This window comes from Ambystoma mexicanum, chromosome 2p, assembly GCF_040938575.1.
Source record: "Ambystoma mexicanum isolate Mex_15411 chromosome 2p, UKY_AmexF1_1, whole genome shotgun sequence".
NCBI classification, from domain to species: Eukaryota; Metazoa; Chordata; class Amphibia; order Caudata; family Ambystomatidae; genus Ambystoma; species Ambystoma mexicanum.
Window position 1 is genome coordinate 1,145,175,752 of NC_090923.1, and position 17,994 is coordinate 1,145,193,745.

The 17,994-nt window shown below is 48.1% G+C and overlaps 1 protein-coding gene across 1 annotated transcript in view; it reads left to right on the forward strand.

Moving 5' to 3' along the window:
- SMC1A (structural maintenance of chromosomes 1A) overlaps positions 1 to 17,994 on the forward strand; it is a 642,162-nt gene that overhangs the window by 444,121 nt on the left and 180,047 nt on the right. The window contains exons 17-18 of the mRNA XM_069645240.1: positions 6,436 to 6,581; positions 6,800 to 6,953. Coding sequence (XP_069501341.1) covers positions 6,436 to 6,581; positions 6,800 to 6,953 — 300 coding nt within the window. The remainder of the gene's footprint in view (positions 1 to 6,435; positions 6,582 to 6,799; positions 6,954 to 17,994) is intronic.

Below are 17,994 nucleotides of genomic sequence, written 5' to 3' on the forward strand. Positions count from 1 at the left end.
GAGCTCCATGATGTTCAGTGTCTTTCGCATGACGTCTGCTCCCTGCCTTCCTTCTATGAAGCCCACCTGATCTGGATGTATCAGACAGGGCATCTGGTCTTCCATGCGGGAGGCTAAGACTCTTGCGTACAACTTGGCATCCGTATTAAGTAGGGAGATCGGGGCGGTAGGATTTGCAGGATACCAGATCTTTTTCTGCCTTCAGTATGACCACTATGTGAGCCATTGAGAATGACGGGGGTGCCTGGCCGGATTCGCATATATGATTGAATAGCTTAGGAAGTTGAGGAGATATGGTTTCCATTAAGTGTTTTTAGAACCCCATCGATGTGTCTTCACCCGGGGCCCCCTCCCGTGGGATGCCTTCTTATTACTGCCTTCACTTAGTCCTGGGTTATGGGTGAATCCAGCAGTGATTATTTGGTGCTTGTTATACGGGTTAGTCCAGTTCTATCAATATACTCCTCCATTTCCTCTTCGGCCGGGTCGCCCTCTGATGCGTACAAGTTTGTGTAGAAGTTAGCAAATTGGGCGGCTATGTCTTCTGGGGTCCGGGCCAATCGCCCTCTTCAGTTTTAATCTTTTCTACCCATCTCTCCGCTCTTTGGGCTTTCAATCTAGCTGCAAACATTCTGTCGGCCTTATCGCCCTTTTCAGAAAACCTCTGCTTTAATAGTGATAGTTTTCTCAGGACATCTCCCTTATCCAGGGCTTTCAGCTGTGCCCTTTTTTGTTTGAGCAGTTCTATGTGCTCCTTCCGGTAGGATCCGAGGGTATGCATCTGATCCTCCAGGGTAGAGATCTCGTTATGCATTTTATCTTCCTGGAGCTTTCTTTCCCTTTTGCGTTTGGCTCCTTGTCTCATCAGGGGACCTCTCCAGACCGCCTTTCCTGCTTCCCATAACGTTGCCAGGCCCACTTCCCCATTATAGTTTTTCTGGAAGTATTCGTGTATTTCATTATTAAGTTCTTGCGAGTAGAGTTTGTCCTTCCACAAATATTCATTGCAACGCCATTTGTGATCTCGTCGATTGAGCCCTTCCTCATCTAGAGATGCCGCTACCATATTGTGGTCGGACCAGCCTATTGGACGGAGCTAACTGTACTTGATTCTGGGGCTAGTGTCCCTGTTAACCAACAAGTAGTCAATTCTGGTAAATGTATCATGTACACTGGACCTAAATGTGTACCCCTCTCATCTGGGTTGGCCATTCTCCACACATCCACCAGGCCCCCCTCGGCAAGGCACGTCATGAATTTACTACCTCCATCTCTCGGTGTCACGAAGTAAGATCTGTGTAGCTCGCCTGTCTGTCTGATGGTCGGCCTGTGTGTTAGACCCCCCCACCCCCCTATCACTAGGAGATCCCTGGTATTTGCCAGTATTGTGGAGAGGGCACTCTCATTGAATGCTGCCTGGCCTTGGTTGGACGTGTAAACCCCAGCATAGGTAATCTGCATGTTGTCCCATTCACTCCAGACAATTAAAAGTCTACCACCCATCAATGCTTGCACCACTGGATTTGTGAGGCTGATTTTCTTTTGGAGGACAAGGGCTTCCCCCATTTTTTTTTTTTACATCTGCTGAGGCCCAGAATGATTGTCCCACTCCTTTCCCTCTCGGTGGTCTCTCTTCGCCTGCCTTGAACCTGGTCTCTTGTATAAAGAGCGCATCTAGGTCAGCTCTATCAAATTCCCTTGTCACTAGGGATCTCTTAGTGGGAGAGTTAACCCCTTTGACTTTAAACGTGGCTACCCTCTGGGTCAGGTTCCCTGGCAAGCTCTTAACTAGTGCTGCCATAATTACGTTGGATCCCCTTCACTCCGTATGTTCCTTCCTCGATCTCCCATTTGGTCTCTGTGACAGCCCGTCCCTACTATCTCTTGAGTCCCTTTGTCCGTCTGAGAGTCCCACTCCCCCTTTGAACTTTAAACTTTAACAGACCCACTAACTGAACCACAGTCATTATGATAGTCCTAGGTTCCTCGGGTTGAGACGCCCTCCTGTAAGAGAGGGCCACCAGGTTTGAAACCCAGATCCCTTCGGGGAATCCCTGTGTTAATCACGATCACTGTTTCTTGTGCGTGTCTCTGGTCCTTGTTACCCCACACCCGTTGTACCTTGTCACAGCGTTTTCCCGGGTGACACTGGGCTCAGTTTGGCGTATTTCCTTCCAGGTTTGTTCAGTTTACGCCACTGTTGGGGTGCCTCTGTATTTTGAGCCTGAGAAGATTGGGTTCCAGTGGGACCGGCCAGAGTTTTGTCGTCGTTTAGACCCGTTAGGTGCTTGAGCACTTGTGGTGACAACTCTGTAATCCTCTCCTTTATATTCAAAAGTTAGGTCGAAAGGGTGTCCCATCTGTATCTCATCGCTTTCTCTGTTAACTATGCCTTTAGTGGCCTGCAAGATCTCCTTGCCAGCGTACAGTTTGACAGATCTTGAAAGATCTTTATATTAGAGCCGTGGAATTCAAGGTTATGTGTCTGCTTGGCTTTAAGAAGGATCTCTGTTTTCTCTTTGTAGCGGAGAAATTTGACGACTATTGAGCGCGGGCCTCCTGAGAATGCTTGTCCTCCTCGGTGGGCCCTTTCGATATGCACAGTAACCCCCCCCCCCCCGGCCGCAAAATAATTGGTTTACTATCGCTTGGACTTTCCTCTCAACTTGGGCTGGGGTTTCCCCCCCTCCGTCTCTTCAAGGCCAGGAATTATCAGGTTGGATCTCCTTTCCCCGTTTTCCATGACGTCAATTTTGAGCGCAAGTTCTTCTTCTCGGAGTTCTATGTCCGTCATACACGCATTTAGCTTCATTTCCACCAGGTCCATGTTAACCTGATTGTGCTCCAAGATCTCAACTTTCCCTTCTATGCATTCAACCTTTCCTCTCATTTCTGATATGGATGTCTGAATGTCCGCTCATAGGGTACAAGGAAAGCACTACGAATTCAAGGCCCTCCCCTTTGGACTGAAGTCGGCGCCCAGGGCGTTTACGAAGTGCCTGGCACCAGTGGCAGCCCATCTGTGTCTAAAGGGGATACACGTGTACCCGTACCTGGAGCACTGGCTCATCCGGGCCAAATCAAGGGAAGTAGCCGTCGAACGTACAGAGGGCCGCCCGGCTACTGACAGATCTGGGATTCTCCATCAACTATCCAAAGTCCTGCTTGATACCATCGCAGAGCACGCTGTTCCTGGGGGGCAGCCACAGCACGGTCTCCTGCCTGGTGGCTCCCTCAGAAGAGAGGATAGTGGCCATGCTGAGCAAGGTTCAACGGCTGTTGGCACTGAAGACCGCCACAGTGCGGACCAGCAAGTCGCTGCTCGGCATGATGTGCATTTACTTGATCTGGCTCTGCAGGTTGCGGATGCGACCCTTTCAGGAATTCCTGGACGCTCGGTGGACCCAGGTGTTCCGAAGCTTTGCAGACAAGATTGCTCTTGACGAGGCGTTGCATTGAGCGATAAGGTGGTGGCCTGTGCGCTCCAACATCGCCTGGGGCACAGGTTTCCAGAGCCCCCCGAACCAGGAGACAGTCACCACGGACGCTTCCCTGGAGGGCTGGGGAGCCCACACAGGACACCTCCACGCCAGAGGCTTGTGGCTGCCGGAGGAGAGGGATGGCCACATCAATGACCTAGAGTTGCGGGCAGTGTTCTGGGCCCTCAAGTCGTTCTTTCCGTCCCTCAAGGAAAAAGTGGTAGAGGGATTTCACGGACAATACCACCATAATGTTATTCAGGAAGCAGGGGGGCACCAGATCCCCAGCGCTCTCCAGAGAGGCGCAGGACTTGTCACCATCGCCTACTCCCTCAGCAGGGAGATGCGCTCCTGCCACAAGTGGGAGCTTCGACAGGATCAAGTAGACCGCCTCTTCCTCAAATAGGGCAGACCCCAGATCGATCTGTTTGCGACGGCGATGAATTCCAAATGCCAGAAATTCGCCAGCAGGTTCCACCAGCTGAGGAGCATGCGTTTTCCTTCCTGTGGCAAGGCTTATTCCTGTACGTGTTCCCTATGTTGCCTCTCCTGCTGCGAGTCATCGATCAATTCAAACATTGCCGATGCAGGATGATCCTCTTCATCCTGGCATGGCTGAGGCAGTTTTGGTACCCTGACCTTCTCAGCCGGGCAGCGTCGCCTCCGGTCAAGCTGCCAGTGGTCGCGGATCTGCTCGCTGGAGGAGGCGGCACAATCCTGCATCACAACACCGGATCGCTGAACCTGAGGGCTTGGCTCCTGCAGCCCTCCAGTTTGGAGGATATGAGTTGCCGGTGGACTGCAGGGAGGTCCTTACCAAGGCCAGTGCCTCATCGACTGTAAGTGCTACGGGCACAAGTGGGAGCATTTTGCTACGTGGTGCCCGTCACAGAAGATCAACCCATTGAGGGTCACGGCCCTGCAGATTCTTCCGTACTTGTTGTCCTTGGTCAAGGTGCTGCTGACGCACGCCTCTATCAAGGTGCATCTGGCGGCTATCTCCCGCTTCACCAAGTCTCCAGGACAGTCTTCTCTTTGGTCCTACCGTCTCGTCAAGGACTTCCTCAAAGGACTGTTTCGATTGTTCCAGCTGGTGAAGGCTCCTGCTCCGGCTTGGGAACTCAATGTGGAACTGACGAGGCTCAGGGGGGCCCACTTCGAGCCTATGCATCAGGCCCCTCTCGTTCCTCTCATGGAAAACGTCTTTCCTTGTGGTCATCGCCTCTGCCAGGAGGGCAGGTGAGATCCAGGCCCTATCCTGCAAACAGCCTTATCTGACTTTTCACAACACGAGGGTGGTGCTGCGGACGCACCCTTCCTTCATGCCCAAGGTTCTGTTGGAATTCCACCCCAAAGAGCCTTTGGTGTTGCCTGTGTTCTTTCCGAAACATTTGTTGCCGGCTGAAAGGACTTTACACTCGCTGCATGTAGCGCGTGCTCTGAAGTTCTATGTGGCAGGCACAAAGAGTTTCCGGAAGACGTCTCAACTATTTGTGAACTTTAGTCCTGTGAACCATGGGGAAGCCTTGTCCAATGCTTCCATCTTCAGGTGGTTCTCTGGCTGTATCGGGCACTGTCAACGGTTGGCAAACCGACCGCTGCCCGGCCCTCCAAGAGCCCATTCCACCAGAATGATCACTTTGACGACAGCGTTCCTGTCTGGTGTGCCCCTGCTGGGCATCTGCAAGGCTGCTACGTGGAGGTCCATGCACACCATCACAAGATTCTACTGCGTCAACAGGGATTCCAGAGAGGAGTCTAGGGTCGGCCAAGCAGTGCTATGCATTCTGTTCGCTTGAAGGTGAGTCTGTTCCGGAGGTAAGAGGAATTGCTTCTATTGAGCCTTGCCCCCTCCCGTGGTTGTGTAATGTTGTACTGCTATGTATTCTTTATTCATAAGCATGTGAATCCATGTCAGACCCCATGCTGGAGAAGGAACAAGTTACTTACCTGTAATTATTGTTCTCCAGCATGGGTCTGGCATGGATTCACATGCGAACCCTGCCTCCTGGCCTTCTGTGGCTCTTCTTGGTCATACTGCCACTTTACGTGCTACCAAATCTGAAGATGGCTGCCAGAGGGGCTTAGGGGAGAGGGCAGTAATTGGCTTGGGCAGTTTGACCCAGAGTTCATTGAATGGTTTAGAGGAGAAATGCAGTTTGTAAGTGAAAGTGAAACAGTTTTTTCTTTTACCGAGGATTCTCGGCCTGACGGGGAATATTCATGAGCATGAGAATCCATGCCAGACCCATTCTTGAGAACGATAGTTACAGGTAAGTAACTTGTTCCATGTGGCTAAAGAGCAAGTACAAATCTTGTGACATGGTATTTTAGGACATTACCCACGTTACGCAGTAAACACGACTGTGCACACTAGAAATAACCCAAATATAGTCATAATATATATGCTGTCACCAGTTAGTCTTTAGGCACATATAAAAGTAACCAGAAATCCCAAGTGTAAAAGTCTACGTTGATTCAACAGTATCCCAATTGCACTGCATTGTAAGGTACTTTGTGCAGTGTTAAAAAGTTACAAAGGGTAAAAAGTCAAAAGGGAAACTTAGTTTTCCAGTACTGATAGCCTGAAGGACTGATCAGTTTCCCAGTAACAAAATGAGCAAAAGGCCCGGCGGTGAAGCTGAAGGCTTCACTTCCCTACAAAAAAGTCAAGACTGGTTTAAAAACAAAAGCAACAAGTTTGGGGGTCTATAGAACTATGGAGGTAAAGTTGCCACAAGAGAATTCTTACTGAACAAGACCCTATATTGACCGTTCACTGCTGTCAGGGTGCTGTTCCCAACACGTTGTTTCATTCATTTGTGCTCTTCCAGCTAAATTACATGCAGAGTGGACTTGAATTATGATATTAAAGTTCATTCATTGTTTTCCGTTTATTTCAAACTCCTGCTTCCCTGTATGTATACAGACTTTTATTGTAATTTTCTTTTGACAGGAGGAGCAGAGGCATATGAAGATCATCGATGAGACAATGGCTCAACTTCAGGACCTCAAGAACCAGCACCTGGCAAAGAAGTCTGAAGTCAATGACAAAAACCATGAGATGGAGGAGATCCGCAAGAAGCTTGGTGGGGCCAACAAGTAAGTTTTTTGGATATGTTGTGTGTCAATGTTAGTCTGTAGATTTTACGGTGAGAAAATGGCCAACTAGTGTAACTTGGGAACACATCAAAGGGATACGAATTTGCCTTTGGGGTAACCCTTTAGGTTTTAGCAGCTTGTATGGATCTTTCCACTATTGTTAGGTTTTAGTCATGAATTAGAACTTTGCTGATGCTTTCCTCCTGTGTTCCTGCCAGGGAGTTAACTGTCCTACAGAAAGAGGTGACTGCAATCGAAACAAAGCTGGAGCAGAAGCGCAGTGACCGCCACAACCTGCTGCAGGCCTGTAAGATGCAGGATATCAAACTACCACTTTCCAAGGGCAGCATGGATGACATCAGTCAGGAGGAGGTAACTCTTTGGTGGGAAGTCCTTTTTTTTTCCCCTGATGTGGAGCCCCCTGTTCTTTTTGCCGACTTCTTTGAGCTCCATTTTGCCTCTCAGTCAGACTTAATCTAAAGTGTCTGAGAGAGTTGCTTTATCTCTCTGCTTTCCTTAAAATTCCTAAGGCATGGGTAGCCCAGGTTTGGATTTATCCTTCCTATTCGTCATTTGCTTGAGCTTTGTGGCAGCTTTCTTTAGTGTAAAATGCCCCACCTTAACCTTTCACTGTTGTCAGGGTGGTATTCCCAACACATAGCCATGTCCATTCCACTAAACCAGGTAAATGCTTCTTTTTGTGCAAAATATCTTTGAACTGACTCCCCTTCTTCCTGTCAGCAAGTGTTGGAGTTTTTTCTGAAGTCCTACTGGCAGTAAGACTTTAGTAAGCTATCCCAGTGGTTTGTAGATCCCCAACTCTTAGCATCAGTCTGTGCTAACTCAGGACCTTGGTAGAGTGGCAGAGCAGTCAGGCTTATTTTAAGAGGAAGATGTGAGCTGTGTGCAAGTACACTGAATCTTGGCTAGACAGGCACAACAAACAAGCACTTACACATATATTTATATAAAAGTATATATTATATTTACACCAGAATCACTTTAAATACTTCCGATGTTTATGGTAGAACACTTGGGAATACTTGATGATGCACTTCAAAGGGTACTTTCACTTTTGTGTTTGTTCGCAGTTACATTTGTAGCAATGTCAGAAAGGGAAAAGACAAGGTTAACGTATTATCGGTTATTGCGCTCTTGTGCGGTTTTCAACAGGTTGTACGGTAATGCATTTACTTTGCAAACTCATATAGAAAAGTCACTTAAAGGGAGGAAAATGAGTAGTTGGTGCAACAAGAGCTGAATTCAAGGTTCTAGAGATGGTTTCTTCCCCTGGCAAGTATTTTAAGTCCAAAAACACAACCCGAGCTTAAGGCAGTTTGGAGAGGGCTAGAAGTCTTGACAAACAGCGAATTATGAAGAGTTCCTGCAGATTTCTTCCATTTTCTAATGTTATTGAAGCAGCAAGTTAGCAACTAACAAAGGAGACCTGAAAATGGACTTGGGAAGGGGACCGCAGCAGTGGCTTGGGTCAGAGGTAAGAGGGGTTTGCCCTGGACACCTCTATGTGCACAACAACCCTCTGGGCGACTTCTCGGAATCTGGTAAGCAATACCTTTTTCGTCACAGTACCTTTGGTTCGAAGACCATGTGCGTGATGGCTCTGAACCTGACCTCCGGATTCCTTGGTCTGAGGACGAAAGGCAGGACAATGAATGGTGTCTCTCAGCAGCAGTCTCGAGTGAAGGCCTGTAGCACCACTTGCAGCAACTTCTTGGTTCACTCTGCGTTTTTGGCACCTTTTCAGCAGCACCAACACAGGATACGAATCACCCGATCAATCTTCGCTTCCTGTAGTTCACACTTTGGTGAGGGGTTCTGGGTGATTTGGTTTGGATCTCTGGAGTGTCCTTACGGGTTCAGCAAAGATTTGGATGGATTCAGCCTTTCCATGATAATGCACACAAAATGGGCAGCAGGTCTCCTGGTATTGAGATTCCGCAACTCTGGAAGCTCATAGGACCTCGGGAGATGGCTTGTTTCAAAGTTCGTCTTGGGACTGGTTGTTCCCACCAGCCAAAGGGAAGGAGTCCTCTGCTTCGGAGCTCCTCTGTCGCATCGAAAATGGGGTCAGGACAGCAGTGAGTCCTTCAAAGTCTTGCAAAGGGTCTGCAGGCATCTCTGGTCGTCTTATTCGGTTACTTCTGTTTCCAGTGGTCGACTTGCTTTGCACTCCAGAAGCCTCACCTTTTATACAGTTCCAGCACACACTCCTCTGCAATCTCTCTCAGCATTTTACAGAAAGGGGTGTTTGTTTGTCCAATCAGGACAGCCAGGCCCCGTGTGGGAGCTGGACCTATTCAAGCACACTGGCAGACGAAGGACAAGGGAGCGGGTAACTCCTCCCCTACTTCCTGCCTGCCCAGACAGTCTGCAGCCTAGGTGGGGATACCTACTGGTTCCCGCCCAAGGCAACACACACACACACACACACCCCCACCCCCTCCAAGAATGGTAGAAGAAGGGCTAACAAAGAACCACCACACTAGTAATGGCGAAAAAGAAGGGAGGCCCCAAGTTGGTACTTGGGTGCCCCTCTTGTGCACTACTGAGGCTCTGGACATAGCATGCAATACACAATAGTTGGTAAAACCCGTCCACTGCCACCAGCCAACACTAGGTGGTTGTCTGTGACTAAAAAGCCACTGGAGCAGAGAGAAGGGGGGATACTAAGTGTCCCTTTGACTTTCGATTTTTTTTTCCAAGATTGGGTCACAGGAATTATACATAGTAAAATTACAATTAACACAAAACCCAGTTTGGGATTTCAGAGAGCGGCTGTATGATTGGGTATTTTACCTAATCTTTTGCTCTTGCTGTTTTTCTGGGTTTGGGTGTCTCCAGGCCTTTTTTCAGCCAGCTCCTGTACATAGGATCTAACTTTCTAAAAAGAGACTCATTACACCAGAGACCTTTGAGAACACCAGTAAAATTCAATACCCCTGTGGTGCCCACTCAAATTTGCTTCCTGCTTTTTCCCTTTGGCATGCCACCGAAGGTGGTGTGTGCCAATCTCTCGGGCTCTAGAGTTTTGGGATAGTCAGTCTTCTCCCTATCCTCAGTTACTTGAGGATATAAAAAAGAGAAACTTGGAGGGCCTTAAGTTTCCCCACCAACACTGCCCATAAGGAGCTATGTGCTGCAGTAGTGAAACACAGATGCGTTTAAAAGCTTTGGAGCAGACAGACTCCATAGTACAGGTGAATACAAAGAATAGAGTTCCAAAAGACTGAGCCCACAAGAACGAATGAGTAGAAAAGGCTCCATTCATTCAGGATTGAAAGAAAAAGTTCCAGAAGTCCAGCAAAAAGTGCTGGTGGTCTCACTAGGAGATGGAGATGAAGCACAAAAATGATAAATCTCCCTAACAGCAAGCAGTTAATTTATCCCAATTAATTTGCTTGCGGGGAACCTCTTGTTGGATACATGTTAGCAGTACTGGCAATGATATTATTTCTTTGGACCATTCCTCAGTCTTCCCCCTTTCATTTGCTGCCTCTGTCAGATCATCCCACTTTATTCCCCTGGCCGATCCTTACCCTCCCGCTTCAAATTATCACCCTTGTCCGTACCCGCAGATCCCACTCTGCACAATTAAGAGCAGCAAGATGGAGAGACAGATTAGATTACTCCCACCCACAGAACGCACAATCTCCCACTCGGCCCATTCACATTCCCCTCAACCAACTACAGACCATGCCAAACTACCATTTCCCCTCTCTTAGAGCAAGAGCAGCTCTAGCCAACACTCCACTCACCAGAGAACCACCCACTCTCTCCCACACTCCCATGGCTGCACATAATGCAAGAAAAGGGCGAGACTGAAGTCACCTAATGCCCCACCTTGCATCTCCCATTCTCCGACACAGCCCACAACGACTACCACCACAATATAGGAGCGAAACCTCACCACCCACACACAACCCAGTCCTAGCTCTCTTCCCCTCCCTCCCCTGTCCACCCACTCCACCTACTACATCATCCCCATACCCCACTTCCCCCTTTCCCTTCCCTCCCCCACTGCCTCTCCCCACAGCAGACCCCGCTCCCCACACACCACCACCCACCCTCCACCCACAAAGGCGTCCCACCAAATATCCTGCACCAACGCCAGGTCTGTTTCAAAAAACAAAATCCACATCTACGACCTCATCACAGAAGAGAACCCAGACATCCTCTTCATTATTGAGACCTGGTTCTCGGATGACTATGAACCTGTGACACACAAGACCTTCCCACCCGGTCACACCTTCAGCGTTCGGAACAGATCTCGTAGGGGAGGAGGGCTTGCAATTTTACACAAAGACCAACTCAAGCTATTAACCAAGGACACCTCCACCAGCACCACCGACTATGAATGCCTCCTGGTATAACTCCAACTCGCACCATCCACCTCACACAGCTTCCTACTCATCTATAGGCCCCCAGGATATAACAAAAACTTTACCGACATTTGGAGAAGCTCTGGCCGCCAACCTCATCCAACACCCAACTCTCACCACTGTAGGAGACTTCAACATATGGTTCGACTCACCATCAAACCCCATGACCAAGTCACTTACAGACCCCTAGTTCCACTCAATCTGAAATATCACAAATCCACTCCCACCCACATGAAAGGCCACACTCTTGATGCAATATTCAGCAGCACAAACATATCCACCCAACCCCCGAGTCCACTCTCATGGACTGATCACACTCTTTTACCATACCACTCAACACCGTGGTCAGCGGCCAACATCCAACACGTCCCCCACAAACAGCACCCTCCACCTTCCCACTATGGAACACAGTGGTAATCACCCCAGATCTAGAACTCCCTCTGCAACTCCCTCAGCTCGCTCACTCCTAGCGGAAGGTCCCCCGGCAATTGGCTCCTTCGACCTCTGGCTTAGCAATGCCCTCAAACCCCTCACCCCGTCAAAACGTTCCTCAGAGATGTGGACCATCGCCGAGGTGGTTCTCCCCAACCTCAAACTCCTCAAAACTCTCGAGCACCGCCTGGAAAGGGCCTGGAGAACCGACCCCTCAGCCCAAAACAAAACCGCCCTAGCAAGTAAAACCAGAACATACAGATAGGAAATCAGAAAAAGCAAGAAATCATTCTATGGGAACCGAATCCAAAATTCCCACAACCCAAGTTGGGAACTACATAAAATCATAGAAAATTCAAATCGCCCTCATGTTCTCGCCTGACCATCCCAAGCTCCCAAGCCTTATTTGACACCCTCTCCCTCCACTTCTACAATGCCACCTACGAAAGGCATTGCGCCATCACCGCCAAACTAAAAATCCTACCACCACAGCCCACCCGCACCACCCCACACGAACGCCACCCCAACCACAATCTTCTTTTGACTTTCTCCCTACTCGCACACCAAGAATTCCTATTTCTGTTATCTGACAGCTGCCCGTCAGGCTCTCTGGAAGACCCATACCCACCCACAATGCTCAAGAAAATACTAATTGCCACCTGTGCAGATAACGTTGTTCGCGCAATCCTTCCTTAACCACTCACTCACCCCAGGATTTTTCTCGAAAGCTCTAAAAGCATCCTACACTAAACCCATTCTCAAAAAAACTGACGCTCAACTTGCTGCTTCCGTCACACTACGGACCTATCTCCAATACACGTTTCATCGCCAAACTGATTGACTGAGCGGCTTACAAACAGATTGGTAGATTTGCTGAATCAAATGACCTCCTAAACCCAGCACAATCAGGCTTCAGACCACTAAGGAGAAACAGAAGCCTCCCTAGTCTCCATCTGGAATGACCTAAAAAGAACAGCCGACGCAGATGGCCTTTCCGCAGCCTTCGATACCATTGATAACATGATTCTACTAGACAGACTACAAACACCTGGAATCAAAAGCACAGCTCTCTCGTGGATCTCTTCCTTCATCTCCAACCGGTCGCAAATCATGCACCTCGACCAATTCAAATCCATATCGCGTCCAGTTTGCAAAGGTGTTCCCCCAAGGAGCATCCACATCAGATAATCTTCAATCTCTACATACAACCCTTTCTCGCAATCATCCGTTCGTACAATCTTACCTGCTACAACTATGCAGATGATATCCAGATCATCTTCACAAATTCCGTAGGATCCGGCAGCCGGGACCTGTCATTCTGCCTCTCTGATATTGATCACTGGATGACGACCAACCACCTCATCCTTAAACTGAAATCCTACTCTGCGGGAAAACTTCACTAATCCTCCAACCAATCCCTTGGCCCGACTCACTAGGACAAGCACTGGCTCCCTCAAACGTGGTTAAAAACCTGGGATGCAAATTCAATTCAGATTTATCCCTCACCCAACACACCACCAGCGCATCCAAAACCTGTTTCTTTCACTTACGCATCCTCAGGCGGATTTTCCCCTACCTCACCTATCCCCACCGTGTCTCGGGTATCGACTCCATCATCCTCTCCCGCCTTGATTACACAAACTGCCTGTATTTATGTATTTAGGAGTGCCCGCATCCCAACTACGGAAACTCCAAAGGATCCAAAACGTGGCAGCATGCCTGCTCATTAACCTTCCCGCCAGAGAACACATCAACTCCACCTTGAGAGTCCTCAACTGGCTCCGTATTGCGCGACGCACCACTTTCAAAGCCATGTGTATCACCCATCGCGCAATCCACAACACTGGCCCCGAACTCCTGCGAGACACAATTGTCCCTTACCAAACCCCTCAGGAACCTACGATCTCGCAATGCAGTTCGCCTAGTGATCCCACCGCATAGCTCCATAAGACTTGGCGGCTCCTCCTTCTCTGTACAAGCGCCAACTTTCTGGACTTCCATCCCCTTACACATTTGCAACATTGAAAACCACCTTAAATTCAGCGAGGCCCTTAAACCCTGACTCTTCCCAATACTCTCCTGAGACACTGCACCCCATGGATACACCACTAATAAACTCCATCGCTTTCGATCGTAACTCAGGGGCCAACAGCCCTTGCAGCGGTTTCACCTGACACACCACCACATACTGCTCAACAGCACTGCCTGCCGACTAGCATCCCAGGTAAGCCAGCAGCCTTTCGTTGTGGCTCTCCTGATCCACCATCAACCCACCCAAACAACATTCACATGCAACAAGCGCCCGAAATAAGCCAGCAGCCTTTATTGTGGCCACTCTCGCATCATACTCACTGCACCCCTGCCCACCAATCCACATGAGACAACACTAACAATGAGATAAGTGGCCCGGGTTAGCACACGCACACCATCAACCGTTCACTGCCACTGCTAACCCACATCACTCTTTGCGAGAAGCCCCCAACAGTACCACTTCCCCCACCACAAACCTATCCCCAAGCTATGTACAACAACCCATCGATGACTGTGACATTACGGATTCTTAATCTACAATAGGCTGAAACCTACGTCCTCCCAAGCCCAGGCCCCTTTGCACCTACACGAATCTAGGGGTGGCCCCCTCCATCTGTTCGTTTTGTGGAGACCTCCTGCACTGCGAAACCTGGGCTGCATGCCCGCCATCCAGGACTCTCAATTTTAAGTGCAGTCTCCACTTTGGCTTAATGTATGACAAATCATGCTGCAAGGTCACACCCAGGCCTCCCCGATACACAATCCTCAAATCTGGGTGTGGCTTCGAACTAGGTTTGCCAAAGGCATACATTTTTGCACTGTGAAACTTGGGCTTTCTCCCACTGTGGATCCTCTAATCTGGGTTTAACTCTGTTTATTATACGCTGATATCAGCTGCAGCATGAAACCTAGGCCCTTCTCTACAGCACTCTCAACCAGAAATTTGGACAAATAAGCAATCTCGCAGCCTATGGTATCTATAGCTCACAACACTAGCGTGCACACAGGCCGCAGGCACGGCCAAACATCCAAGCACGATAGAACACGTCTACGGCTAAGCACATCCGGCCTAATTTCACACACAGCCGTCTAGATTGAAACACCGGATGCCTCTGCCACTAGCATACAGCGACCACCACCCTAAAGGAACCTGGTATAGCTGGCCTCGCATAGACTCTTCGACAACAGCAATCTATCTCTAACCCTCCAGAGCATCCACCCATGTGTCTGACCTGTACTGGGCTGCTTAGTCGAGCCTTGCCAGCCACCCAAGACTTAGAATGGCAAACATGCACACACGCATCTAATATAACCCCCTAGAATCTCACACCACATCGACTACGGTCACGTTTCCAACCAAGGAAAAAGCGTATTGAGGCCACACATGTGGGGAAAGAGCGCTATATAAATAACAAAATACAATACATGATCTAAACTGTATTGCATTCAAAGAACACACAGGATACAACAACCAAATAAATACTCATTTAGTGGAGGGACAACCTCTTTCTCCACTGTGGTGGCGCTTCACCACATTATATTTAGAGACAAACTGTCTCCTCACCTGGAATTACTAACGGGTTCTTTTCAATTGTACGAATAATTGACCAGTATAGCAGTGACTTATCCGCTGCACTTGGGCTTATTTATTGTTGTTGTGTTGAACTGCATTAAACCACCTTGTCTACACCTCCTGCACACACTTCTGTTGGGGGTGAATTAATGCAAATCTAGGGGTTATGTACCCTTTATAGATAGATGGAAAAGTCCTCCAGAAAATGTCCATGGAGGGTTAAGTAGTTTGGGCTCAACCACTTTTAACTACTCACCTGGATTGGAAACAAAAACATTGTAGAAGCAGGGGTAGTACCTCCTTTTTTTCCTTTTAGATAGGTGCAGCTCCACCTCTATCCTAGGGACAGCTACACCTTATAGGGATAGGGTGTTCTTCTGCCTAGGGAAATCTATAGTGAACACATTTGATGTAAAGATTTAAACCAGGTTTCATAAAAACATTTGACTATGCTCCTATAAGGGGTTTTTGTGTGATATAACTGTTGTTGTATGTAACACTTTAGGATATTTTTCCTCCCACAACCAGATTCCCTGACTGTTTTGCGCGTATACTTTAGCTTGTTTCACTCCTAGTAGCTCATTTTTTATCCATGCTAACACTACCTTTTCTACGGTTTGTGTCATGGGTTGTAATCATGCGGGCACGATGTGGTGAGGAGATAGTCATCACCAGGTAGGGGTACCATTAAACCTTCTTAAAATGATCTGTTTTATGCTCCAAGATCTTTTTTGATTCGGGTGTTGGGGCTGAGGGGTAAGCCCTGGCTACATATACACACTTCCTCCTTATTAAATCTTCATGGTCTCCTCCTCATCCTTTGTTTTTCTCATTATCAAGTGTGCGTGCTTCATCGCTTTCAGATTGTGGTTTGTTTTTTTAATCTGTGCTTTCTTCATAGATTTCTGTCTGTCTAGAAAAATCTTCCCATTGCTTGTAGACTCCCCCTTTCATGGGTATGATAGCCTTAGCAGTTAACACTTCCCTTAAATATCCTATTTCTTCTAGGTCAAAAGAACCATGCACTGGAAATTTCAAATCACGGTTGTTGGCAGTGTATTCATGCCATTTTTGCAAAAGAACTACGCCAAGCATTTATTAATTATTCGCTCCCACCCTGGCGTTCCTTCCAGTGGAGTAGACTTATGTTTTTCTAATTCCTGATGACTCTTACAACATTTTAATCCCATCTCTTTATCGATTACTTTGTTTACCCTTTTCTTTTGTGAAAAGTTGCTTTGATAAAGTCCCACTTTAAATACACTGTGGCCACAATAAATGCAGTCTAAATATAGTCCTCCATTCCATGGTTTCAACTGTGTATACAGTGTATGTCCTTATGGTTCATTTTAGCAGTAAGCTGCCATAGAAACGCATCATTATGTCTAAACGTATTTCCCTATGGCTCATTTCACAGTATGCATTCCACAGGGAAAGACAGCATTACATTTCTAAGTGCATTGCCCATGGCTCTTTAACACTATGCTTTTCCCTTTGGCTCGTTAACAGTATGCTTTCGACAGGAGAAACAGCATTACATTTTCATAATATCAAACCATTACATATAATTCAGGAACAGTCTCACCTAATTTTCTGCTGTATTCTGTGCCAGTGCTTCATCAGGGACGTTAATCCCTTTTTCCTCACACCAACAGGTATCCTCAGCTGCAGGGATCAGTTGTGTCGACGGTTTGGGAGAATTCTCAGAAATGTGTTAATTCCGCTCTACCTTAGAGACCCCCAGCTCTTTTGCTGGACTCTAGGACTTTCATTGTTTGCCTGGAGAGAGAGACCCTTTTTTCCCACTCTCATGTACTTTAATGTGATTTTGGTTGTGGAATCTGATAAACTCCATAGGCATCATCTTTTTACATTGTGTCACAGCACATTCAGTGCAGTGGCATAGGGAAGTCTTTTAGATTTCCCAAGGTTTAAATAACTTCTCTTGCATAAACTACTGTTTCCAAGAGCAGCGAAGGGAATTTGACTTCACTTGCATTGTAACTTTCTAGACCCAGGACACACTAGCTTACAATAGGGTACTGGAGGGTTTACTTAGTATCCCCTTTGTCTAGCGTCTCATGTAACATTTTTATGTTCCTCTTTCCTCGATTAATGGCTGGTGGCAGTGGTTTACTTTAAACTACCATGGTGTGGTTTTACCACGGGCTGCGTTCGCAGCTACAGTAAAGCACCCAAGGGTGACATTTTTGTCAAAATGGCCCGGTTATTTTTTTCCACCATTTCTTTGTGGAAAGGTCCTTCTTGTCCCTTTGTTCATATTGCCTTTGGCGGGATTTACGAGTGAAGCCGGCCTCTGGCTTCAGGGTGTCTGGCGGGGGCAGGAAGCGAGGGAGGTGCCCGAAACGCCCTGTGCTTAGTCTCCTAGGAGACAGGAATGCACTCTTAGGTGATTGGTTGGCTGGCTGGCTGTCCGGCAAGGACAGCCACCCTGCTGTGTGACTGACAGCTAGGCTGGAATGAATGGGAGAAACCTGCATTAAAGGTGAGTTTTTTTGGATTGGAAGGCAGAGTCGACCACTGCACAAAGGAATCCGAAGAAGAGGACGCCTGCTGCAACTCCTGGACCGTTGGGTTGCTCAGTCAAGTCCTGCTGCTGTGCTGAAACTCCAATTTCGTTTCGACTAGGGGAGCCCTGCAAGGACGACTTTTCCCCTTGAGTTGGTGGGACCAATCAACTCCAAAGTAAGTCACCTGGACATCCTCTTGGAGCTGGTTGAAATTCCACTGCAGTTGCTGCTGGAACCGAATAGCCAGGAAGAGGAACAGCAGATCATGTGCGTTGCTTTCAAGCTGGCCAAGAGCTCCAGGAAGATCCTCCGGACTCCCAGGGAGCAGGACTGACCGTGCCTGGGCCACCTCAACAGAGTGCTGGACCCCAGATGCAAGGAAAGCCCATCTCGACAGCCAGAAACCGCAGTGTTGCTATTTACGGTAGACATGAGGCGCTGAAACA